Source organism: Merops nubicus, unplaced genomic scaffold (genome assembly GCF_000691845.1).
Source record: "Merops nubicus isolate BGI_N331 unplaced genomic scaffold, ASM69184v1 scaffold2904, whole genome shotgun sequence".
NCBI classification, from domain to species: domain Eukaryota; kingdom Metazoa; phylum Chordata; class Aves; order Coraciiformes; family Meropidae; genus Merops; species Merops nubicus.
In genome coordinates this window covers 7,043-33,209 of record NW_008602083.1, presented here as the reverse complement: position 1 = coordinate 33,209, position 26,167 = coordinate 7,043, and the positions used below count along the sequence as shown (strand labels likewise).

Below are 26,167 nucleotides of genomic sequence, written 5' to 3'. Positions count from 1 at the left end.
TTTCCCCTGTTTTCAGGCTTGCATCATTTCCACGTGTAAGAATTGCAACGTAATGTTGTCTGTGGCGCTGTCCCCAGAAAACAGCTATCCTATTTCACCAACCAGGAACCCAGCAGCATGTCTTGCAACTGCCTCCTGTTCCAGCGTCTGGGCTGTCGGCTGAGCATGACCTAGTCTCTTGAGACTGATGCCTAAAGCTCCACATGGGGTATGCCTGTGAAGTTGCCCTGGAACTGAGACCATCGATGCTGGACGTGGTGGTTCTGCTCTGTGCCACTAGGTACATGAGCAGGGCAGGAGGGATGGAAGTGTCATGTTGTGGTCCCTGGGCTTTGTTTGAAATTAGTCTCTGCTGCACTTGAGGCAAAATTCAGACTATCATTTTACTAAGGCTTTTGATAGAGGGCAAATCTATGACAGGATCTCTTTGTTATTTCTAAATGTGCTGAGAAACAGCCAATATTTAATTAGTGAATACTTAAGTCTTTTTTAACGGTCTTTTTACCAGCAGCTTTCTGGCTTTTTAGGACTCTGTATCTCCCCCCACCTCTCTTGTCCTTCTTGGAATTGTCTTCCAGAGAATAAGACTTTCTCGTGCAGGAAGAAGTGATTTCTCACCAGTTTTGCTGACACACTTGTTTTTTACTGTTTCAGGGTTGTGAATCTGTATACGGCAGTGTCTCAGGACTGAAATCTCACCTTGGCACATGTACCTTGGTTGGTAGCCTTCCTGTACCCACTACCTTTTATACCAATAGTCTGACTGTCCCTGGCCCTCAGATATCTCCTTGTGCAAGCTGTTGCCATCCGCTAATGTGAGATCCTCACAGTTGCAGTGCTTCCCTATGTGCTATTGGGGTTGCCATTGCAAACACTGCTTGAGGCCAGGAGGAAGCATCTTAATGGCCTGCACTTTAGTGAAGCTGCAGTCCTGCCTGCAGATTCACAGCTACAAGAGCACTCTTTACCGGTACAGTGCTGGAGACCTTGTAACATCTCACAGAGCAGTCCTGTGCTTTATGGGCATAACGGGTCAATAATGTCAGTGTTCCAGTAGCTAAAGCATTGTCTGGTATAAATAAAGAGTTTCTACTTCTTGCTGCTGGGTTATATCTGAGCAAGTTTCAAATACAAGGTGTATCAGCCTTCTAGGCAGCAATGGATGATGGATATTTTTGTTTTGGTGCCAGGGAGACTTTGTGGCTGGTAAATACAAGTGTCTCTTGTGTGAGAAGGAGTTCATCTCAGAGAGTGGAGTCAAGTATCACATCAACTCTGTGCACGCTGAGGTAAGGTAGGCAGGCAGGAACTCCTCAAACCCCAGGTTGCTGGATTTGGGGAGGGTGTCTTGGCAAGGAAATGGTGGGTGCTTGCCCTGTGTTATTTTTTCCTTGCTCACTGTTGGGAACAGGGTCCTAGAATCAAGTGTCCTTTTGATTTGCTTAAACGGAGCTGGTCGTAGGGATTGGTCTGGGGAGCTGGTGTTGTGTCATGTCACATGTCTTGTCCTAAGCTGCTGCCGCTCTGTTCAGCTCTTCAGCATTTCCCATGCCTTTAGCCAGTCTAATTGCTGAAGCAAATCTGAGTCCTCTGAGACAGCGTGTCACCTGAGGAGGAACACTGAAGAGCAGAGCTTTGTTCAGCAGCTGCCTTTCAGGGTCTCACATTTCAGAAAGTGCTTGTCCCACAAATCAGCTTGATTATAAGTAGCTTATATGATAGGCTTTATATGGCATTTCCACCATCAATACCAACCTGTTGCCTTCTAACCCTCCAGGACTGGTTTGACGTAAACACAACTACAACCAAAAGCTTTGAGAAGCTAATGAAAATCCGCCAAAGAGAAGAGCAGAGAAAGCAACGAAAGAAACGTCCTTTGACCCGGGGCAAAAAGAAGAGAACTGGGACCCTGGCTGCCAAAAAGCTGCCTGCTGCTGGAGTTGAAAAAATGAGGAGGAGTAAGCGGGGTCGTCCACAGCGGGTGGACAACGAGAGCGTGAGTAGCGAGGAGGGGGAACCCCAAGGTGCACAGAGAGCTGAATTTCCAAAACCCAGCCGCAAGCGAGGCAGGAAGTAAATCCGTGGAGGAGGAGAAGGAGTAATCCTAAAGCTTTCCAGTCACAAGCCCCACTTCTGTCAGGCTTATAACCCACAACACTAATAAAAGCAACTGAATGTCTTTGGTTCTGTGACTCCATTCTACTCTGTGACCTTGATTTTTGAAACTGTTGCCTCTGAGAGACTCAAACCAAAGCTCTAGTACAGAGGCCGCCTCTCCTGGTGTAGTTCCCTTCGACAGTGGCACTAGCAGTGTAGCCAGAGTAGTTCCTGCTCTGGTTACAGTCTCAGTCCGGGTCACATTAGTTGCCTGTTTAGTGGTTTCTAGCACAGCAGCTGTTTTGTCATCTTCCTCTGATGGGTGAGATCAGGGTTCTGTTTTTAGCAGTTCTTCCTGTTAGGGGCTGACTAGCACAGAGTGTCAGTCTCATCAAGAGGGGAATCCTTTCTTGCACAGTATGCATACAAATGAAGGAGTGCTGTGCACAATACAAAGGTTTTAGCTTGCCCTGTACCTGTCCTGTCTGTTGTCAGCAAGGCTGCCACGGAAAAGCGAATCTCTTCCCGGTGTACGCTCCAGTCTGTTGCACAAGGTAATGTCTCTACTCCATACAGTGAGGCTCAGCACCAGACAGCACGTGAGCTCTGGTCTGCTTGGAAGTGATGGGACATTATCATTACCTCATCAGGAGCCCTGTATTCCCCTGGTATCTGTTTTCTGTAGCACTGGGCATTGAATGTATGTAGAGAGCCTTCCAATCCAGTGAGAACTAAATACTCTCCAGCCTTTTGGAGATTTCACTGGCCTTTGAGAGACCCCCAGTAACTAAGATGGCCTCCTGGGCCCTCTGAGGACACTTGTTTCAGTCTCATCTGGAAAACAAACTTATTGCAAGACAGTGCGCCTCTGCAATAGAGGTCTTGCTGTGCTGGAACCCAGTTCCAGTTGAACTGCCTTGCCAAAGTGTTGCTCTTTGTCATACCTGTGCTCCCATAGTGCCCTTTTTTTTACCTTTGTTGTGTTATGTCACCTGTTTCTTTTCAATACTGCTTCCTTGCAGTTCTTTGAGGTATATTAGCAGTGGCTTCCCTGTGTGGAAAAGGTTGAGAGAAGAGAGTTTGTTATTTTAAGTCACATGTTGTCATGAACTCTGGATAGTAGGGAATATCTGTGTGTGCTCCATAACCACTGCAGATGTCACAGCAGCTGGTAGGAAGCAGCAGCACAGGCAGTCCTCTGTCTTTGAAAGAACAGGGTCTCTTGAATGTTATCCAAAGAGCCACTGTACCAGGAAGTTGCAAAATTTGACCTTTTCCTTGCAGTTTTGCAGTCAAGAAAATAGGCAGCTGGCTCCATGTTGCCTTCCTGTGAATTTTCACCGTCTAGCAAAGCTGCTGGTGCTGAAGGTCAGAGGGAAGCCGTGGCAGCGCCCGGTGGATAGGCAGGTGTGTTCCTGTGTGGTACTGCAGGAATGGTCACGTTGGCCCGGGCAGTGGGAAGTGCTGTGTGGCATGGGGTTCTCAGGAACTGCCTCTCCTGTATGATAGGCAAAGCAGACCCCAGCTGAGCACAGTCTGTCTCTTGGGGATTGACACCAGTGTGGTGGTCAGACAGCCTGCAGTGCTCCGTTGGGATCTGTGTGGCTGGTCATGCTGCCCTTTGGAACCAGCTGTCACTGTGGCTGAGAGCTGTGCTGGAGGTGCAACTCTGGACTTGTGTAGGGTGTTTAAGGTTCACAGTAAGAGGGGCAAAACCAGAAGATGGCAAAATAAAATGTCACTAGTGCAAGATCGTGGTTTCCTGTCTGTTCATGTGTAGTGTTCTTGGAACCATCCCTACCTCCACCACACAGCCCAGCCTCCCACTTGCTTGTCCTGCATGCTCTGGGGCTGTTCAGGTGTCTGCACTGTGCCTCCTCAGTACTCTGCTCTACACAGCTATACTGTGACCATGTGTTTACTACCTTTCTGCCCAATAGATGGACAACACAATAAACCCATGAATTAAAGGAGGTTTTTCTTAGTGGATTTCAGTCTGTAGAGTCCTATTTACTGTCATTTATGAGTTACTAACCAGACCTGCTTTCTAGGCATGGATACTTTCTGACCGCCGGGATTTTGCAGAGTCACAAGAACACAGTTCCCTGCCTGACATGGCTGTCAGGGGCCGCTCAACTCGGCCGACACGTGAGGGTTCGTTTGCTGTGATCTCAAGGTGCAAAAGAAAAACCAAAAAGGGGAGTTTGAATTCAATCAGACAGTGAAACTTTATTGTTTGCCTGTAAAGAAGCATGTGATAGGTAAAAGAGTGACAGGAAAGGTAAAGTAAAGAGGGGAAAGAGAGTAATAGCTCCCAACGTGGGGCCAAGGCGTCCCGCTGGTCCCAGGTCCTTGCGGCGTCCCACTGATCCTTACGATCATCGTGATCCTTGGTGGGGAAAGCTGCTGAATTTCAGTTGCTAAGGATCCATCTTTTATGCCAGAGGATGCACTTTGCTCCTCCTCTGTCCCATGGGCTCCTGCCAGTCTCCACCTCCTTCCTGTCAATCTCCACCTTTCTCAAGCAAAGCTACCACACATGCTCAGGGAGGAGTGTCCGAGGCGTGGTCTGCCTTAGAGGCAGGTAGCTTTTGGCCAGGAGGTGTGTGTTCATATTATAATGATATTATGATGAGCAAAGGTCACACAAAGTGTATGATTTCCTCATTGTTGCTGAGGCAGCAGTAGTGATCAGTATTCCTGGACAGCAGCTCTGCAGTTTGTCCCAACAGCTCTGACTCCCCTAGATACTGGAGACCAGCACAGCACACCTCGTACCACACCATGCTCCATCCCAGGGTCTGCACCTGTGTGTCCATAGGAACCACCCTGCATTCCAGGGATCAGCAACTGCTTCTCAGGCAGGCCGCTGCAGACTCTTGTCAAGATATTAGCCTAAGTTTCAGGGTACCTGATTGTCCAAGTCTCTGATGACAAGGTTGAGACAATATTCCTCTTCTGGTTGTCTCTTACAATGGCATGTGGAAAAAAAATCACCATCCAACAGTCTGTTTGTGGAACTTCAGTGTTGCAGCAGATCGTTTGCTGATTTGGCTCTAGCTGGTGAGAGGTAGTGGCTGCTGCACCAGCACAGTCCACTGCTGCTGAGGAGTGTCACCTGCACTGCAGCACCTGCCTCCTGCTGTAGATAGACTAAGGCAGGCCACCCATTATGACTGCAGCCATGCTCTACTGCTTGGAGGGTGTGGGAAAATGGAGCCTCAGGGAAAGTATTTTGAGTGGGCAGTTCACAACAGCATGTGTTTCCAGGGCTATAAACAAAATACTAAACCAGCCCACCATGCTAAGATTTACTGTTCAAGCACCCATGAGTCCACCGTTCAATCCCTTGTTAAAGAGCTTGGCTGGCCTCACATTCTGCAAATCCAAGTCAAAATTCTACCCTGTAGAATCATGGAATGGTTTGGGTTGGAAGGGACCTGTAAAGATTATCTAGTCCAGCTCCTCTGCCATGGCAGAGGCACCTTCCACTAGATCAGGTTGCTCAGAGCCCCATCCAACCTGGCCTTGGACATTTCCAATGGTGGAGTATCCAAAATTTCACTCATCCTGTGCCAGTGTCTCACCACACTCACATAAAAGAATTTCCTCCTTATGTCTGATCTAAACCTGCCCTCTTTCAGCATAAACCATTGTGCATTTTCCTGTCGCTACAGGTCTTGGTAAAAAGTCTGCCACCATTTTCCTTCGCAGCAGAGAAGTTCAGCCCTCTGTTTTCCTGTTTTTCTCTGGACCTGCTCCAACGGGTCTGTGTCTTTCATGTGTTGGAGGCTCCAGAGCTGAACACATCACACACAGGGGGAATCTCATGAGAGTAGGGTCAACTTGCTGTCCACACTGTGTTTCATACAGCCCAGGATATGGTTGGCTTTCTGGGCTGTGGGCACAGTGCTGGGTCACGTCCAATATTTTGGTATCTCCAAGGCCTCTGCAGGGCTGTTCTTGATCCATTCATCCCACAGCCTGTGTTGATATTGGGGACTGGTCTGACCCAGCTGCAGGACCTTGCATTTGGTTTTGTTGAACTTCATGAAGTTTATGTGTGCCCAACCTCCAGCCTGATGCTCTCTGGGTGTCCTTCAAGCAAACCAACTGCACCACACAAGCTGGTGTCATCCACATACCCGCACTCAATCTGCATCGTTGGTGAAGGTGTTAGGTGCTGTTGGTGCCAGCATGGACCCCTGAGGGACACCACTCATGGCCCTGGCAAACCTGGCCTTGCTCTTCTACATTCTATTTGAGCGAGTGTCTATATAGAAAGAGATGCAGTTCTGAGGGGAGGGGAATGATAGAAGAGCCCAACTGGTCACTTGATGCTCATTCCAGGGTTCAGTTACTCTAAAATGGTGTGTCTTCTCATTTGAACTTTTTAAATTTCAGCCTCTGCATCTCCTACTGCTCAGTTCTGGTAGCTTAAATGGCTTTATGGCACCAGATACTTCTTCCTGCGTGTTCGTGGTCATGATTGACCCCACACATACTTTGCTGTATGTGCTAAAGAGCATTTTTTTTCCTTTTTATTTTTGTTGTCACTGTTCTTTGCTGACATTTTGTACGTTGATTGGTGTGATTTTGGCCTTTAAGTCCAGACACACAAACCAGGAACCAATATTGGTATTCTGTAATAGTCTGTTTCATGTAAAATATAAGGATAATGTTTCTCTGCTCTTGGCTAACTTTTTCTTTTCCTCATCAACTGCTTCATTACACTGTTTACATTGAGTTCACCATTCGCCCTCATCAGTGCATTTTTCAGTTATTCTGAAAATGCATCTGAGGGTCCATTTGCTTTCTCTCTAGAAATTCATGTTAACAGGGTTTAAGGCCATGAAGTTTAAGATGATGAACTCATCTGTCCTTTCTAAAATATCATTATAAATTTCACAGAATTACACTAGCAGAGGCCTTAATAACTGTATTTTTTTAAGCAACTTTTCCAGAAAACCTTGTTCTATAATCAGTCTTTTAATTGCTTTAATTAGTCGTCAGTTTTTTTAATCTTCAGATTTTCTTTGCAATTGTTTTATAATTCCATTAGCTCTCTTGATAAAGATGCCAAATAGCTGCAGACTGGGTTCTCTAAGACAAATCCTTTTTTACAGTTATTTACTAACTAGCATTTAATGTGCTCTGCAAATAGTTGCACATGGGCCGAGAACAATGCCTTACAGAAATTAACCATGTCAGTAGCTACTTTTACCAACCCACATTTGTAATTCACTAAAAAATAATGTTTACAGAAAGCTGTTCTCTGTGAAACTATGTTGGTTGCTTTTACTTATGATTCCTTTAATGTTAAGTGTGCTGATTTGCCTGTGAGATTTCAGATGAGCTGTGCTTGCAATGACCACCTAGCTTGTCATGGTGCAAACACTGGCACAACACTGGAGCTGTATTTTGGTTTGGGTTTGTTTTTTTTTTTTTTTTCTGGAAGTTGGGTCCTTTTCTTCTTTTCTTAATTCTCAGTTATTTCCCCATTGTTCCAATAACTGTTAAAAGCCACTAATAATTCAGATAACTTTTCAGGAGGTTATTTACCATCCTTCCCTGCAACTTATCCAATGCTAGAGCTTTACAGAATCCCAGAATCCCAGCACGGTGAAGGTCAGAAGGGACTTTTGGAGATCATCTTGTCCAGCCACCCTACTCCAGCAGGGTCAGCCAGAACAAGGTGCCCACGAAGGCATGCAGGCAGGTTTGGAATCTCTTCAGAGAGGGAGACTCCTCAACCTCTCTGGGCAGCCTGCTCCAGGCTCAGTCACACTCACACCAATAGTTTTTTCCTCCTGCTCAGGTGGCACCTCCTGGGTTCCAGCTGGTGCCCGTTGCCCCTTGGCCTGTCGCTGGGCACCACTGACAAGTGTCTGGCCCCAGCCTCTTGCCCCTTTAGATACTGATCAGCATTGTGTGTGTATATCACATTTAGACATGTTTGAGCTGCTTTAGTGATGCTAGAATGTCCAAACCAGTGGAGCTGTTCTGTCAAGCTTTGCAGGAACTGTGAAATGGGATGTACCTCATGCAGAGGCGACGTCAGCAGTTTGTCAGTCCTGCCTGCATGACACAGCCTGACTGCTGCATGTGGCATGGGTGTGGAACCATTGCAGCCTACATCACACACTTAGCTGCAGAGTTACTTTGGTGTGGAGTACATGTGCCCTAAGAGCTCCGTCGGTGAGGATGCCACACCCTTGCGAGGCAAGCTCTTCCCTGCTGCACTTCCCTTGCAGTAGTGCCATCTGTAGTGGGTGTTTAACTGCAGAGCTGCAGCGTGTGTGAACAGAGCCAGTGCTGGGATCAGCTCTTAGGCCAGTGTGGTCATCAGTGCTTGTCCAGAGTCCTGTATGGTGAGTGTGTGGCTGGGGGGGTTGACATCACCTGGGACACTGCTTGACTGTGGTGCCAGTAATGAAACCAACGCAAAGTGTGACACTGTTTCTCAAAGTGTTGCTTGACTATAAAGGACCAGCTGGCTTCAAAATTAAATAGGTCAGCTTCAAAATTAAAATACAGCAGGATTAACAGTGAGATTGGGGGTAGGGAACATTGGACAGGTCCACTGAGATGTTAATTAGTGCCATGTCCATTTTTATGCATGTCATATCAAGTCCAAAAATTAATCTAAATGATGCTCAAAGGTCTTCTAAATCAGAGGCTTTTAAAGACTGCAGTTGCACCTCAGCAGCAGGTAACAAAATCCAGTTAGGTGTTCAAATAAAGCATTTATTTAGACACAGGCTAACCACACACAGCGAAACAATCCTAGTGATCATGAGGTGGGACAGAACCAAATTAAAGAGGTTAGGGAAATCACAGCCAGTGCTCTCAGCTTTCTCCCTAGCTCCTGCTCCTCATGAGTGGGCAGAGCTCTTGGCCCTCTGCATGCTGCACCACATGCTGGTCCCTGAATGTGCTGCAATGGGCAGCAAGGCCTGGACTTAACCTGCCCTTGGGTGGCCCCACCCTTTCTGGGGCAGCCCCAGCCTTGCCAGCTGGCCTGGGTACCACACAGGGGCACTCGGTGCTCCCTGCTGCCTGGACAAGGACAGATGGTAAATGTGGTGCTGGTTTTGTGGGCAGCTGCATCACCTTGAGGAAACCAGAGACCATCCCGTGTGGCAGCAAAGGTCATAGTACAGAGGAGGAGTAATGTGCAAAGAAAGGATGTGGGGTGAGGCAGGTACCAAGACAGCTGTGAAAGGGAGGCAGACTTCATGCATCTGTTTTAAGTATTTTGAAAACAGGTAAACCTCAAAAGAAGACTATTTGACATATCTTTGAGTATTTCTTGCTGTATCTGCTATTTGAATTTCCAGAATATTTTGGCAAGGTCCCTCATCCAGACTTCTTTAAAAAGTGAGGCTGCTATGCATTAAGCAGGATGGTTGTCTTGTTGGAAGTTAGAGGAAGCATTTGGAGGAGACATTTGGCATTTTCAGGGGAGTGAGGCCACTGGGGGAATCCCGTAGGCATCCATTAACACTGGGGTGTCCAAAATTTGCCCCCATGATCTAGGAAATAAGTGGCCAGGGACTAAGACCTTATGCAATCTTTCAGTATATAAAAGGGCTTAGAAGAAAAATGGAGAGAGACTTTTCACCAAGGTCTGTAGTGACAGGACAAGTGACTATGGTTTTAAACTGAATGAGGGTATATTTGTATTGGACAAGAGGAGGAAATTTTTTTATGATGAGAGTGGTGAGACACTGGAATAGGTTGCCCAGAGAAGCTGTGAATGCCCCACCACTGGAAGTGTTCAAGGTCAAATTGGCTGGGACTTTGAGCAGCCATGTTTCCATGTCTGCATTCATGGGGTCAGTGCTGGGGTCGGTGTTCACTGGCCATGAGCATGCTTAGGCTAACACAAGTGAGGGGGAAGCAATCTTCAAAGGAGTGAGGCGTGAATGTCTCCAGTGGTAAAAGAGGGAATGAGAAATGAAATTACTTCAGTGAAGAATCTTAACGAGGTAATGAAAGGGGTGATACAGCAGAGACTGGATTCAGTGACTCTGCCAGCCCTTTCCAGTCCCATGCTGCTTCTACATATCCAGGGAGAAGTGTTCCTCTAAGACATTATGATTCTGAACCTGTTCCCCAAGCAGTTATGAACAATGCATCTGTCTTCCCTACATTCTGCAGATTGGATTGTCCCAGAGCAGTCCGGGCAGTCAGTGTCTGAACCCTCATAGCAGGTCCCTAGACTGTAACATCTCACCTGAGGAGAAACTAGTAACCTAGATCAAAGCAGGAGACTCCAGAACATGACCCCGCTCCCTCCCACTACTGTGAAGGTAATTTACCACCCCAGCTGCTGCTCTTGTTCAGGGCATCAGAAAGCCTCCTCAGCTGGAAGACAGTGTGGCTGCCCAGACAGAGGATATGTCTGAACCTGCCCAAACCCCAAAAATCCTCTCCAAGTCCCTTGGAGTTAGGACCTTGCTTACTATGTGATCCTGGCTGTAGCATCGGATTTGTCTGCTCCCCGTTTGTGCCCTGGGGCATTCAGTGATGCCTCAATGGCAGCACGGATGGAATGTGAGCTCTCCAGGCGGATTCGGGCTTCCTGCACTGAACAGTTCCTCAACAAGCACAAGAGAGCTGTGGGAACAACCTGCAAGGATAGGAGAGAGAACATCAGAGCATCTGCTGGACCACCCTGACAACACCAACAGCCCCGCATCACGCCGTGCTGTGGGGAGCCCCTCTCAGATGGTGCTAACAGCCCAAGAGCCCAGAGCTCCCTGCCCACTGGCACTGCCTCCCCAGCCTGCCAGGGGAATGGGCTCCACCAGTGCTTCTCTGCGGCTCCTGCTTAGGCTGGCATTCAGGAGGTAGTTCCCACCACTTGCACACAGGCATCCAGAGGGGCTGGGGCAGGGTTGGGCTTTCTGGGGTCCTGTGCCGAAAGGTGGGGCACGTGAGTGGTGAACAGGGTCCCAATTACCTTGTTTTTTTCAGCTGCTGCCAGAATGTGAGCAGAGATGTCCTTGTTGCGGAGGTCGTCTAACACCACCTCGGAGTCATAGATAGCCTGCAGGAGGCTGTCCAGACACCTGGCCTGGGAGTGCCCTGAGAATCGCTGTGAGAACACTGCATGTTAGAGCCAGGAGACAGATGGCCCCCATCAGTGTGACGTGAAGACCAAGCTAAAATAAATGACCCCATGCACAGCCACAACCAGTAATGGTTAGAGCTGCACGAACATCTGTACGTGTCTGTGCATATGTTTAAGCAAGACAGACAATGCAGAGGACATGTGCTGGCACAGCCAACACTTGTTCTCTGGGCCCCTATAATGGTTCCTGTTGCTTTGATATGGCAGTATCAGATAGTCGTATCTCATTTGCCTCACAGAGTCATAGAAGAACTTGGGGGGGGGAAGCCTTCTGGAGGTTGCTGCTCCAACCCCCCCAGCCGAAAGCCATTCCCATTAAAGTAGGTTGCTCAGGGCTGTGCAGTTGGGTTTGAGTATCTCCCAGGATGGAGATCCCACAGCCTCTCTGATGCTGCATCCAATCTGTTCTAGAAGTCTCGAGGCCACCAGAAACCTGTTTCAGAAGCTATTACAGCCAGCTAGTTAACTCTGAAGGTAGGCTTCTGGCTTTGCTCAGAGTCCTTCCACCTCCCTCCTGCTGACTTCTTGGCTTCCAGCTCAGGAGGGCTTCAGAGGCCAGAGAGGAGACTGAGCTGGCTAGACATCCCTTACGCCTCCATTGGGTTCAGAGCCAGGTTCTTCACCATGACACTAGAAACAGAAACCACCAGGAAAGGAGAGAGGGTTGCTGCCCGTCCTTTCTTTACAGGATGCTAGTTTGTCCAAGAGCAACAGCAATATCCAGAAAATAGCCTTGCCTGGAGCTCCATCCGCCCAGGGAACAGACTGGCCTCAACCTTTCCTTGCAACATGTTCTGTCTCTTCTCACCTCAAGCCAAAGCCCCCTCTGCTTCGTGGTTTCAGGGCTCCAATACAGAAACCTCTGCTTGTCACCAGACTGTTGCCCAGGAGCTCAGTACCTGCAGGATGGACACTGCCCTCCAGAACAGCTGGGAGTTGCCAATCCGCAGGTCTACCATGCAGTTGCGGAGGATTTTGCCCTTCAAGACATGGGCCCCAGTGCTGACTGTGTTGAGAATCCATTTGGTACTAAGTTCCCGCTGGAATTTCTGTGCAAAACAAAGAAGAATGGTCTAGGGGTACAAGGAGGCTGCCAACAAGATCTGCAACCCCCTCAGCACTCGGTACTCTCTGTGAAGAGAGCCCAGGGTCATGAGGCAGAGCAGAGTACAGGAGCTGTACCTGAGCAGCAACAGGACAAGTCGGCCAAGGTGCCACAGCAGCATTGCCCAAATCCCAGCCTAATCCTTACCTACTGGAAACCAGGGGAAGCTGTCACCAAGAGGTAGATGTCCAGGCTGAGAAGCAAGCCTCTGTGCTGTGGGGCTCTGTGCAGGAGGCTCACGTGCCCAGCACAGGCCTGAGACACCACGAGCAGCTACCATGACATTTCTGTGGCCTGCACTGGCTCTCAGGGAGCACACGTGCCCTGCTCGAGCAGGAGGGTTGTGTTGGCCCTGTGGCACAACAGGGAGCTCCCCACAGACTTGGCCTGATGGCAATCATCTAAGCTTCCACATGAATGTGGTCTGTCTCAGAAGCAAGCAGCCTGAGCGTGGTACCTGGATAAAGTTCCCCTCATACTCCAGGAACAGTATGGGCCACATGATGCTGATGATGGCAGGGAACAGCTTCTTGAGGGAAGCCTAGTGGGAAAAAAGGGGGAAAAAGTTGCTTGTACAGCAAGGATGACCCAGCTCATTTTCCTGTATTTCCTCTACCCCTCTGACACATCCATGAGCCCAGAACTCAAGCAAGGGGGGCTGTGGGAGCAATGGGGCTCCGTGATGCTGACAGTGGCAGGGAGTGGGGTAGACATGTAAGGGCAGAGGAACTCAGTGGGAAGATGGGAGTGGGGCATCGTGTCCCACCACATCCGCAATCACAGTGACGTACCAGTATCAAGGGGAGGGGGCACACCATCATTCAGCCACTTTTATCCCCTGAGACCCCAAATAGGAGTGGGCAGAGCAGCCCTCAGGACATGGTGCCTGGGGTCAGTATGTCTCAGCCTCTCATTTCAAGTGCTTAATGGTTGGACTTGATGATCTTGGAGATCTTTTCCAACTTTCATGATTCTATGATTCTATTCTGTAAGTCTAAAGGAGTACTGAGCAACCTGCTCTAGCTGGTCCTGCCTGAGCAGGGGAGCTGCACTAGGTGATCTCAAGAGCTTCCCTGAGATTCTGGGATCCTCTGCAGTCCCCGTCCCAGCGTATGCTTTAGACACATGATTGCAGTGGCATGAGCATGCCCTGTGGTGCCATCTTTCACAGCCACCACAGGACATAGTCTCTTTTCCTCTTACCGGCAGGTATTGCCCAACTGTGGCATGAGACAGTGCCTGGATGTTGGCTGTCTTCTCCTTCACCTGAACCACCAGCTCCTCTACCTCAGCAAGGTCATCTTGAGGCAAGAAGGCGAGAGATGTGGACAGAAAGCTCAGGGTTAGCTTCCAGGAGCCAGCAGAGAAGTGAAGGAAAAGCCCATGTCCAGGAGCCCAGTGAAAGCAAATGGCATGTCTACACAGCCCCACGTGTGTGTGTGACCTTGTGCACGCACACACACGCACATGCACACGCATGCACACGCACAGACACACGCACAGACACACACATCTCCATGCACATAATCTTCACACTGGTGTCTGTGCCCCCAGCACACACACATGCACATGGTCCGTGTGGGTATACTCACCAGACCCTCACACACACGCTCTTGGTTCTCTCCCATGCACACACGGTCTGTGCACGCAGCACTAACACGGCTCCACACTCCTGTCCTCCCAACACACGAAACCTCTTTACACTGTGCGTACACCCAGCCACAGTCCAGACACACAGACAGGTGCCCCCTCACATACCTGCACACGCGGAAAGGAAGCTTTGACAAATGCACCCCCATCCCACACGTGGCCCCTACACGTGCCCACGCGTGGCCCGTGCACACCCGTGACCCCTCACACGCATGCCCATGGCCTCAGGCCCCAGCCCTTGTGTCCCACACGCACGTGGCTCCTCAGGTGCCCTCCCACACGCACGTACCCTTCGCTCACGTACTCACACCTGACGTGCATGGTCCTTGTGTACCCAAAACCCTTTTGCTTTTGCGTGCACGTGTCCCCTGCCGGTGCATGCGCCCCTCTCCCTGCCCCACGACCCCCTGCTCACGATCCTTTCCCACACACACGTGGGCTCCCCTCTGCACACATGCACCGTTGATTCACCCCACCGTCCCACACTCGCCCAGCACGAAACTCCCCACAGGTGCCACCCTCTACTCCTCATCCCGCTCTCTGCTTGCTCAGTGACCCAGTCTCCTAAGCCCAAAAGTTCCCAGCAGACCCAACAGCCACCCCCTTCCTCACAGCACCCCTGGTGCTGCCAGCAGCTCCTTTGGGCCCCACCACACCTCACCGTCCAGTGTGAAGAGGAAGAGGACAGTGTCAAGCTCTGTCAGGGAGGGAAGAATGATCTTCACAAAGTCCTCCTGAGAGAAAGCAAACTGTGGGCCCTGCAGGGAAGAGCAGTTACTCCTTACCAAGGCATCAGTGCTTCTTGCAGCCCACTTCACAGCAGGCCCAGTTGTCCCCACACGTACGACCGCTCCTCGGACAACAGCACTCCCATGACCGAACCCCCCTCACTTGCTGCTGTGAAGCTCCTTCTCATCAGCTTGAAGACACCTGGGGCAAGGCAGTGGAGCAGGACAGCAGTAACCTGAAGCACAGCATCCAGCTCTGCATGTCTCCCTCCTGCCTCCAGCAACAGACAGCAACCCACCCTACAGCACTGAGTGCTCCAGTGCCACCTCACCTCTTCCCCCTGCGTCTGGACAAGCCTTGCAGTCTGCTCACTCCTGCTCAGAGAAGGGCCAACAGCTCCAGGGCACAAAGACATGTCCTGTCCATGTCCGTTCTCACCAAGGAAAGAGCCTCTCCAACCCTGACCCTGCGCCTGACCATGCTCATGGAGGAAACAGTTTTGCTTGTATCTCACAGTAATTTCCTGCTTCCCAGCTTGTACTTTTGCCTCTAGTCCCATTCCTGTGCCCCACAAGGCTCTGCCTGCTTTGCTCCCCTGTTAGCTAGTTGTGAATGACAGAGGGCCCTTTTCTCCCCCTTCTCACAGCTACACAAATGTGGTTTCTTGTCCTTCCTTACGCATCGTCCACTTTGGCCCTTGGCCAGCTTGGTGGCCCCAGACTTGCTTCATGGTGCCCATGTCTGTCTGGTACCTGGGAGGACTCAGGCTACAGGTAACCAGACAGGTCTCACAGTGTGGGAACTCTTTTTGTTCTCCCTGGGAAGCCACTGACTGACAGTGCAGCCATCCCACACCACTGTCTGACACAGACATTGTCAGGACACTTAAAGGGCCACCAGCCAGCAAGTCACAATCCTACTGTTTCCATCAGCCTCCATCTCCTGTTGCTCGTGCAAAGCCAGTTCTCACCTGTGCTGTTAAGTCCATCTCCTTGTTAAAGATGTCACTGCAGTCCCCAATCAGGAAGCCTTGCACATCCTTATGTTCTGCAGAGAAAATTACAGCAAAACAGGCAAGCAAGCCAAAGGGGAAGTGAGCAGCAAAGGTGCAGGACCCTGTAGCAAGAACACTAGGAGAGAGAACAGGGGTAGGTCTGGATTCCATAACAGTGTCTCACTGGGTGGGATGTGATCTCAAGGTCCTCCTCAAGTGAATCACAATTAATTAATTCAACTAATTATCAGCAGTCCCCTGCCCTTGCTGTCCAACCCTTGCCCTGCAGTCAGGTCTCAGGACATCCCATCCTATAAGGAGCCCCCCATCTCTGTACACAGCATAGTTTCTTACCTGCCCCAAAGGCTGGGATGCACTCCACACCATCCATGATGGCAATGAGACCTAGCGTGTGCCAGCCCACCAGGTACACACAGGCCTTCTTCTGCAGACTGGGGAAGGCATAGCACAATGTGGTCACTCACTGGCACTGCTGGAAGCTTTGCAGGGCCAAACAAGGGGTGGGCAGGTGGAAAGTGGTCTGGATTAGGGAGATCCCGTGACGAGTGACCACAGGTTTGTTAGATACTGACAGAGGAGCCCAGCCTATGGGACACGTGGGAGCTACCGACATCCTCAGGGGATGGGAAGCATAGAAGAGGAACTGCTGTCAGAATGGGGTGCACTGCACAGATCCAGGCTGTGGTGGAACCTGCCTCCCGTGCTGCCCAAAGGTGTGGTTTTCTTCTCCAGACACTTGCAGGAGCAGGCACTGGCTTTTGCCTGGGTTGTGTGCACAGAGTCCCCCAACCCTTTCTTCCAGCCCTAAAGCCAACACTGCTACTCTGGGTGGAAGAGGACTGACAGGAGGTGTCCCTGCACAAGGCAGGGAAGGGCTGGAACTAGATGATCTTTAAGGTCCCTTCTGACTCAAACCTTTCTGTGATTCTGTGGTTCTATGACTCCTCACCTCATGCCTGCTTGCTTCACTAAAGCAGCAATCTTCCTGCTCTGAGCGTAGGTGACGTTGTGTGCTCTCTCATACGTTCTCAGGATTTCCACGAGACACCTGGGTTGAGGAAGGGTGCAGTCAGCACACACAAAAGCCCATGCACCCAGTCAAACAAGGCCAGGTGCTGTGTCCCCTCTGGAAAGAGGCCAGCCCTGGTGCTGTGCACAGCAAGCAGCAGCAGCCAGCCAGAGGGATCTTCCAGTGCCAGCTGTGACAAGAGCCCCGTGTCACGGGGAGGCCGTCTGCCCGGTGACTTGCCAGTGCTCAGCAACCCAACACTCACTTCTCAGAGATTCCACTCCCCATGGAGACTGTCTTGTGGGCTGCCAGCAGCACGGTCTCCAGCAGGATCTTGGTGGCACTTCCACCTTTCATCCATGAAAAGCCACAAATGCCTTCAGGCTGATGAAATGGGATAAAGAGAGGAATTGTGCATGGGTGTTAGCCATCAAACATGCCCGTCTGGGCAGCTCCTCTTGGTAGCTCATGTGTCCTGTGGAGCAGGGAAACTACTATGGTGGTTTATTGCCTGGGCTCATCTACTCTGAGGGACTTCAGATGCTGCAGACACTACTCATTGCGTCAGCAGGGAGGAGGCCGTGGAGCCATGCTGACAGGAGCAGGGAGGGTAGAGCTTTTCCACAGCTGGCAGAACACTGAACCCCTGTCTTCTGCACTTTCTTTTAACATGATTGCACAGAAGCAGCACAATCTGTAACAAGGTAAGAGCTCAGACTGACTGGAAGGAGAGATGTTGCTGGGGCTGAGGGTTGTGAATGCCTTCATAATTCACTCAAACATTGGCACCAAAGAGATGCATGCCTGCTAGCCCAGCTGTATTCCACCCCACCTCCCCCTTGTCTTCCATGATGCCAAGACCCCCCCTCATCACAATACCCTGTGGAAAATAAGAAAGAGCCTTGTAAAATGGAGAGGCCACCCCAAAGAAACAGTCAGGTGCCTTCCTTGAGGAGCCCAGGGTTGGTGAGGAGCACTACCCACCCCTACAGCAGGGTTGAGGATGAAGGCTTTGTGTGATTCCTGCAGCTTCTGCATTCGTTCAGCAACCTGCCGGAAAGTAGAGTGCCAGCCTTCGATCTTATCGTTCCTGCAGGAGAGATGCAAAGAAGATGTGTCACCTGCCAAGGATCTCATGGTGCTGTGGGGCTGTACCACATGAGGGACATAAATCTGCACCACTGCTTGAATGCTCCCCACCCCATGGTGGAGCTTTCTGTGCTGGGTGCTGTGTCCCAACATCTGAGGCTAGTCTGGGGGTCCCAGTCTCTTTTTATCAGCTAGGGATTTAATCCCCTCAAGAGACAGAGAATCTTGTTCCCTTTCTGCTCCCACACAGCTTTGGTAATACACAGGGTTAGGGCAGTGCTGTGGTCCCGGCCTGCCCTCAGATGCTTTTGATTGTTCTTGCCCACGCACCCTTCGGGAGCTGTTGATCTAGAACAATCCGTTTTCCCCAAAAAGTCCTCAAACCTGCCCTCTCCATGTCAGGGTTACCTTGCCCATATCTGCCAGCCAAGCTCTGCTCTTCCAGGCTGACCAGGGGGTGACAACCACTTTGGCATTCATCTGTACCCTTGTGCAAGCAGACCTCAGCTCTCAGGGTTGGGTGGGAATGCCAGCAACTGGCAGGGACCTGTCACCTCTGCTGTCCCTTGAATCTGTGCAGGCATTACCTGGCCATGCTGACAGGATTGAATCCCAGAAGAACTGGCAGGAAGATGTCCAGATTATTCATGCAGAAATCCAGCTGCCCTGCCACAAATGGAGCCTGGAATGAAGCAAGACAGTAAATTGCTCTCCCAGCTGCACAACATGCAGAGCATGTCAGAGACACTCTGAAATTCTTAATGTCACAAAGACCTCTATGCATAGGAAGCCAAAAGTCAATCCTAATGCTTGACTAAGCTCTTGCAAGCCAAGAGCCCTCTTGACCAGTGACAAGCACAGAAGAGCACAGCTTACTCACAGAGGCATGCCTGGCTGAACAAGTGCTTTTGGCTCTTGTCAGAAGTCAAGCCTGTGGCAGAGTTCTTACACTTACCAGAAAGCATCAGCAATGTCATAACCAATGCCATGACACCAACACCATTCACTAACCTGTGGCAGCTTTCAGAAGGAGTCTAAGCTATCTCAGAGAGGTGCCTTAGCTTAACTCCAACACTACAAGCTCAGTACAAGACAGGTACTTTGCTGGGGTGGGGGGATGTCAGCGAAACCTTGGAGAACATTGGCAAGAAAGGGTGCCAGGCTCTAAGGCAAGGCCCTGGCACTGCACGTGCTGTGGCCGTAAGCAGGAGGTCCAATACCATGTATTGGAGAGGAGTGGGAAAAGAGAAGTGGAAAAGTGAAAAGGAGTGGGAAAGAAAAATATCCAGACTGTGATGGGGTAGACCAGGACACACAGCTCCCTGAGCTGACAAACTCTGTTTTGGTATAACAGCTATTGCACCAGCCTGGGAAGATGCTGCACGGTAGAGCATAACACCTGGTGTTTTATTCTTAAACTTAATTACTGCTGAATTTTATTATAAAAATGGTTAAATAAACTTTTATTTGATTTTATTGCAAACTTTGTTTAGTTTTGTGATAAAATACTAATCGCACTGAAATTTGTGCAGAAGGGATCTGCTGTCTCCACTGAAACTGTATAACAGACACAAAAGGGCAGATTGAGGGAGCAGCATCTGAGACACTTTTAAAGAGCTGCAGGAATCTCTGCCTGCCTCATACCAGCTGGTAATCTATGGCAAAGAATCCCAGTACCCATCATTCAGTAACAAGCAGGAGTGGTGAACTCCCAGGCCAGGTACCCGTGATGTTAGCACCCAGCCAAGGCAGCTACCTGCAGCTTCCACCACGGCTGGTGGCCACTGATCCTCCCCACCCTGCCTGCAGCTGTCCTTTCACACAGCAGCATTGGGATCCTGTTTTGCTCCCAGTCAATCCGCAGTCACCACTGAAGCACTTACGGATAAACCACAGGAGATGCCAATGAAAACCACTTTCTTCTTCCCATCACAGACCTGAGACAGGAGAAAAAAGAGGAAATTGTGTTGCACTGGTGGGAAAAAACATACCTCCCTGTATTAGATTGGAAAGGGGCTCTGAATCACCCCGGTGAAGAAGGGATGGGGTAGCCAGAAATGGGAAAAAAGGGGCTTCTCAGTGCACTGGTTGAAGGAGAACCCCCACCCTTGCTGGGAAAGGTGGGTGATGGGCCTTTGCACTGCATGCTGCTGGGCACTGGGACAGGAGGGAGCTGAACTGAGGCACAACGTAAGCAGGAGCCAGGCTGTGCTGACTCGTGTTTTGTCACTGCTGCTAGATCTCCCTCATGCCCTAAGTCCTTGGTTGGTCCTCCAGGCTGGCTCACGTGGGTCTCAAGGGTCAGCCAGACCTCTCTTTCCTCTTCCCCATCCCCTGATCTCACCTTCCTCAGCTCCTCAATCCCCAGTAGAGCACTGTCCTCCAGCCCCTCCTGAGACATCACCAAGGATCTGTGAGGGAAAAGAGCCATGCTGCAGTTACCCTGGGGAAAGCTGGATCTCCCTCACACAAAGCAGAGGTGCAGGCAGACACTCCCTCCTCACAAACCAGACCACAGATGCCCACACCCTCAGCCCCTTGACCCTTCCCTCAGGGCAAGACTGGACTTAATCATTACAGCATCTGGTCAGGCAACCCACACTTCCACAACTGCTGCATGGACCAAAAAGTGGGACTCTGGTTTAACAGGATGCCTCTGGACTTGACCAAAATCAGCAGAAGACAGCAGGTGCCTTTGACCAGGCCTGGGTGGGGAATGTAGACTGTCACCCCCACACCAGGTGTTGGACTGCAAAGTTAAATCCAGCTGGTGACTGGTCACAAGTGGTGTCCCCCAGGGCTCACTTTTGGGGCCAGTCTTGTTTAACATCTTTATCAATGACCTGGATGAGGGGATCAAATGCACCCTCAGTAAATGTGCAGATGACACGCAATTAAGTGGGAGTGTGGATCTGCTGGAGGGCCGGAGGCTCTGCAGAGGGGTCTGGGCAGGCTGGAGCAAAGGGCTGAGGTCAGTTGGATGAGGCTGAACAAGGCCAGGGCTGGGTCCTGCACTTTTGCCAGTTACATAGTCCAGCACAAAGGGTACGGCCATTGGTAGAAAACAGGCACAGACTTCTCTGTCTAATTCCAGCAAGTACAGAAGGAATGTGATATGGTTAACAGCAGAGGGAACAAATAGAGCAATATATCCACTCATAGTAGATAATACAACAGAGGAAGGAGCAAGCCAAGCCAGGAATCCAGTAAAAGTGAAAGGAATAAGCCAAATCAAAAGTCCAATCACAGGCATACAAAAATCTCTATAGTGCTTGCCAAAGAAATACATTTCCAGCTACATTATCCCTGTTCTGTCCAGTTCCTAGTCCAGTCCCACCATTGCTGGGAACTCCATTGCTGGGAACTCCAGTTGCAGCAGGCAGTCACAAGGAAACCCCCCACAACACATCCACCCATAAGTTTCCCAAGTCCACTGCAAGCAGAACCAGCTCTTACACTGCTGAGTTAACTTCAAAGGCACCTGGTGTCATCCTCCTAGAACATTCATGATTTTATTCATTGCTCCTAAACCTTATGTAACTTCTCTCTGTAGAACAAAGGGGTGCTGACACTCGGTGCACTCTCCCACATCTGTGTATGCATTAAATGACAGCCTATAGGTTTCTCTTCTAACAGCTTGAACTCTTTCTGTTGCTATCTCTGAGATATTTACAGTCCTGAGATCTTTGTCTCTGTCCTGAAAGGCAGTTGTAGGGAGGTGGGTGTGGCTCTCTTCTTACATGCCACAACTGACAGGACAAGAGGAAATGTTGTTAAGTTAGGCCAGGGGAGATTTTGGCTAGACATTAGGAGAAGCTTCTACACCGAAAGGGTTATCAAGGACTGGAACAGGCTTCCCAGGGAATGGTTAAATCACCATCCCTGGATGTATTTAAAAGCTGTCTAGATAGGGACATGGTGCAGAATTGGCCTTGTAGATTTAGATAATGGTTGGACTCAATGATCTTAAAGGTCCTCTCCAACTACAGCGATTCTGAGTCTTCTCTGTATTCCTCAAAGGCTCATGTTCTTTTCAGGTGAGGCTCCAGATCAGGCTCCACAACTGCAGTCTGTTTTCCACAGCCACAAACAGAAGAACAACCCTCACTCTCTCTCCCCGTTCACATGTCTACACTGCTTGTCCCTGCAGCTCCTGAATCCTTGTCAGCTGCTGCTTTGGAGGGTGCAGGTCTGTCTGTAGGTACAGCCTGTGTTTGGCTGTATTGAGAAACATCATCTGTGCCTACACTGATAAACTGCAGAAGGCCATGGACCATTCCTGGGCACAGAAACATGGGCATCTGTGCTGTTTAATCGTTATTAGAACAGCCCAGGCTGATTAACGCTTTCTCAGACTACCCCTGGACACTCTTCTGACATCACCACATCCTAGGCACCATTCCTGGTGAGCAGTCTGGTTACACACCCCTGCTCTAGAGAGCTGAATAGCAGTGACATGGACAGCTCTGGCCCACTGGCCTCAGGGCCTGAAGGCAGTGCTGGGCACAGTTAGCTAACCAGCATGTCAGAGCCACTCTGCCCAAATGGGTCCTGCAGGAGGGTTCCCAGCCTGAGGGTTACTAACCCTGTGCACGAGCCATTGCCCACACCTACTGCCAATACTGATGGTATGTTTACTGTTGAATTACTGAAAATATCTGGTACTGATACTGTTTCCTGATAAATTCCATGTGAAACTTTCCCTCTGCCGGGAATTTCCGACTGATCCTGGAGCCCCTTGCACAGACTCCTGCTCTGCAATGGCTGTTGCTCGGCTCTGGAGTGTATGAGAACTGCCTGTACCTGGCCATCCCTCAGGGCAGGTGTCCTGCTGCTGTCCAGGCTGGGAAGCTGCACGTGGTCCTGCCTGCCTGAGCCCCAGGGCACAGGGCAGGGCTGCCACGGGCACGGTACTGCCCCTTACCTGTCCCCTCCAGCGATGATGTGTGTGTAACGGGGCAACTGACCCAGGCCTCTCAGCAGCTTGTTAAAGGAAATCTGATGGCAGAGAGTGAAGCATTACATTAAAAAGCACAGGGTACAAATTAAAAAGCAATCAACTAACTTGTCAGCTCCCTTGGGAGCTCCCTGACCAGCACTGCCTGTGGGAGCTTCAAGTTTGCCCATAATAAACAGAAATGGGGACTTAGAAATGGGAAGCATCACCCAAGGGATTCACTCAGTGTGCTCAGCTAGAGCAGTGCAGCATACCCTGGCCTCCAGCCCACCCTCCCAGGCTCCTGTCAGGCCTCCTGGTGGGTGACTTGCAAGCACACATTGCCCCTCAGGATGTCCTATGGCTCTTCCCAGGAGTCCCTGACCCCTTTACTTCTTGTGCCACATTTGGCTCCACAGCCCCTGTAGGAGACCTGAGGTAGAGAAGGGTGTGCTGGGCACTGCTGGAGCAGGGTCCCTGAGGAAAGGGTGGACTCAGAGGATGGGGCAGGGGCACACACAGAGGCTGGGATCCATCCCAGTCCCAGCACATAGCAGAGAAGAATGGTGAGAGAGGAGCTACTCACAGCAATGAGGAAGGCCAGCCTGCCTGATGTACCACTGCCACTCAGGACAATGAGACCATCTTCTGGGTCCTGTGGAATGGGCAGAGTGAGTTCAGAGCCCAGGGCAGGTGTGCTGCATGTCCCGGCCACCAGGCAGAAGGCAGCCCTTGCAAGAGGGCTGTGGTTGCCTTCCCAGCCTTGGTGGGGTCCCAGAGAGGGCCCACACAGCAGACGCTCTTGTGCCAGGCCAACAGCCCTGCACCATGCTGGCATCACCACACTGGCAGCCCTGCACCACGCTGGCTTTGCCATGCTGGCACCTCTGCACCACATGGCAGCTCCTCACCTTCAGCACCTCCTGCACTTTGCTGATGATGATGGTCATGGTCTTCAACACCGACTGGCTGTACATCCTCTGGGGAGGAAGAGCTGGGCTGGAGCATGTGGGCACCCTGGGCTCTGCCAGAGCACCCAGCCCACCCTGCCCAAGAAGAAGGGTGCACAGGGCTGGGGGGACCCTTTCCCCACCCTGCAGCAGGGCTGGGCTCTTCTCACAGCAGCCATGACAAGGCTGGGACCTGAGCTGGGACCAGGCTTCCCTCACAGCCTGCACCAGGGGGGATGCTGCCCAAGAGGTGAAACAGGATGGCTCCTGCTGGGCACCCAGTCTGAACAGTGAGGACAGACGGCTGCAAGGCAGCAGGAGGCATGAGGCTGGGCCCCGAGGTACCTTGTAGTTGAAGAAGGCTTCCTCCTCCTCTTGGAAGATCTCGGCATGGCACTCCTTCAGCAGCTGGACTATCTGCAGAGGGTCGGCCCTGTCCAGCTCCCGAGTGATGGGGTTGGACTTCTCGCTGATGGGCAAGGCAGCCTCGTAGCCTGCCAGCTGCAAGGGGACCACAGGGCAGGTGAGTGTGGGGCTGTGGCATGCCAATGGGCACCCCTCATCCAGCCCTGGGCCTGAACTACCCTGCTCAGACACCAACAAACTTTCCAGAGAGGGGCTAAATGTCACTGGCAAATGCCAGGAGCCTCAGCAGGACTGCTGCCTGGAGACAGCCCACTGGCAGCCATGGGAGGCCATGCCTCACCACCCCACATGCTCAGCAGGGCAGCCCTTTGTACCAATGTTCACTGCCTGGTCACCTTCCAAGGCTTAGATTCTGTTGAGGTGTCTTTGCATACCTAATCATAGAATCATTTTGGCCAGAAAAGACCTGTAAGATCTTCAAGTCCAACCATTAACACAACTCTGCCAAGTCCGCTGATAAACCATGTCCCTCAGCACATCTACACAGCTTTTAAACACATCCAAGGATGGTGTTTCAGCCACTTCTCTGGCAGCTTGGGCCAGACCTTGACAAGCCTTGTGGTAAAGACATTTTACCTAATATCCAGCCTCAGCTTCCCTTGGTGGAACTTGAGTCTGTTCCCTCTTGTCCTGTCACTTGTTCCCTGGAAGCAGAGCCCAACCCCGACCTGGCTCCTGTCAGGAGCTGTGCAGAGCCAGAAGGTCTCCCCTGAGCCTCCTTTGCTCCAGGCTCAGCACCCCCAGCTCCCTCAGCTGCTCCTCACCAGACCTCATTCCCCAGCTTCGTTGCCCTTTTCTGGACATGCTCCAGCACCTCAATGTCCTTCTTGGAGTGAGGTGCCCCAAACTGAACCCAATACTCAAGGTGTGGCACCACCAGTTAGGCAGTTCTCATCCAGTGTTCCCCCTGCCAGTTTTGTCTGTGAGCAGAAAGTCTTTGAGCTTTCTGCTCACAGTGAATATACTCACCTGAGACAAAGCTCTTCTCATGGCCCTACACAGACCAAGAGCCATTTCCAGCAATACAGGCTGCCAGAGACCCCCTGTACTAGTTCTTAACCCTGGTAACTATTCCTGTCCTACATCCTGTCACCTCCAGCACACTATTTAGGAAAACGTGACTGAAGTCCAGATGGATGAGATTGAATTAATTTAATTCAGTGGGAAAAAATTTATTTTATCTTATGAAAAAGAGATAGAATATTGGCCTGGCACAACCACTCCTTAAAAAGCCTGTGTTGGCTTCTCTTGACCTGTGTTCACATTTCCTTCATATTGTTGTATAATCTCTCATGCGACTGGAGCAAGATTGACATTTTCTAAACCTCTGCTCTTGCAGATGAGGTAAAGTGAGTCACATTGATCTGAGGGAACTTCATACCTTGAATTTAGAAAGCAACAAAAAAACCAAGCACTCAGTCTGACTTCCTTAGTGCTGTGACTCGACTCAGAGTGGGACCTGTGGTGTTGGAGCTGTCCCTCCTCACTTCCAGCTTGCTGACACCCAGGCAGACACCCTCTGAGGCTGCTCTGGGGCACGAGGGATGCCACTGACATTCCTGATAACAGTGGGAGTTGGCTTTCCTGAGCATTAGGACTGCCACCCCTCAGTCCCTTGCAAGGCTCTGTCTACAAAGCCCACTGCCCTTGTTAAAGCTGAGTCCAAACACGAAACACATTTAACTGTGACTACAATTCACCACTGGGACAACTGCTGGGCTGAAGGGATCTTTTGCCTCTGGCAGTATTTATGGCAAATGTGGATAGCCCTTTTCTCTGAGCTGGGAGGGCTGCTCATATGTTCTCACAAACTCAAGGTAATGACCTCAGCTGAGAGTCACGACTGCCAGACATTATAACCTTTCTGGGGTTATAACACATGAATCTATGTTCTAAGCACTGCTCAGACACTGAGGTGCAGGGAGTACACAGCTTAGCAACACCTGCCACTGCTCAGAAGGAGCTGTCCTCCTGCAGCTCATGTTCCCATCTGCATCAAGTGAAAAAGGAGCTTGAGGGTGG

The 26,167-nt window shown here is 50.7% G+C and overlaps 2 protein-coding genes across 2 annotated transcripts in view; one reads left to right on the top strand and one right to left on the bottom strand.

The window, feature by feature from the left end:
* The window catches only part of ZNF512 (zinc finger protein 512), a gene marked incomplete at its 5' end in the record, with an annotated part of 10,040 nt that extends 7,876 nt beyond the window's left edge, over window positions 1–2,164 (top strand). Inside the window, 3 exons of the mRNA XM_008938201.1 lie at window positions 655–717; window positions 1,191–1,289; window positions 1,778–2,164. Of these exons, the coding sequence (XP_008936449.1) occupies window positions 655–717; window positions 1,191–1,289; window positions 1,778–2,077 (462 nt within the window). The remainder of the gene's footprint in view (window positions 1–654; window positions 718–1,190; window positions 1,290–1,777) is intronic.
* An 8,400-nt stretch (window positions 2,165–10,564) lies between these two features.
* The window catches only part of GCKR (glucokinase (hexokinase 4) regulator), a 15,864-nt gene continuing 261 nt past the window's right edge, over window positions 10,565–26,167 (bottom strand). Inside the window, exons 2-19 of the mRNA XM_008938200.1 lie at window positions 24,065–24,220; window positions 23,681–23,749; window positions 23,356–23,424; window positions 22,758–22,831; window positions 20,178–20,244; window positions 19,717–19,770; window positions 18,421–18,515; window positions 17,729–17,834; window positions 17,010–17,128; window positions 16,685–16,783; window positions 16,069–16,166; window positions 15,691–15,767; window positions 14,653–14,749; window positions 13,545–13,642; window positions 12,799–12,882; window positions 12,136–12,285; window positions 11,066–11,200; window positions 10,565–10,732 (exon numbers count right to left, since the gene is read on the bottom strand). Coding sequence (XP_008936448.1) covers window positions 10,565–10,732; window positions 11,066–11,200; window positions 12,136–12,285; window positions 12,799–12,882; window positions 13,545–13,642; window positions 14,653–14,749; window positions 15,691–15,767; window positions 16,069–16,166; window positions 16,685–16,783; window positions 17,010–17,128; window positions 17,729–17,834; window positions 18,421–18,515; window positions 19,717–19,770; window positions 20,178–20,244; window positions 22,758–22,831; window positions 23,356–23,424; window positions 23,681–23,749; window positions 24,065–24,220 — 1,815 coding nt within the window. The remainder of the gene's footprint in view (window positions 10,733–11,065; window positions 11,201–12,135; window positions 12,286–12,798; window positions 12,883–13,544; window positions 13,643–14,652; window positions 14,750–15,690; window positions 15,768–16,068; window positions 16,167–16,684; window positions 16,784–17,009; window positions 17,129–17,728; window positions 17,835–18,420; window positions 18,516–19,716; window positions 19,771–20,177; window positions 20,245–22,757; window positions 22,832–23,355; window positions 23,425–23,680; window positions 23,750–24,064; window positions 24,221–26,167) is intronic.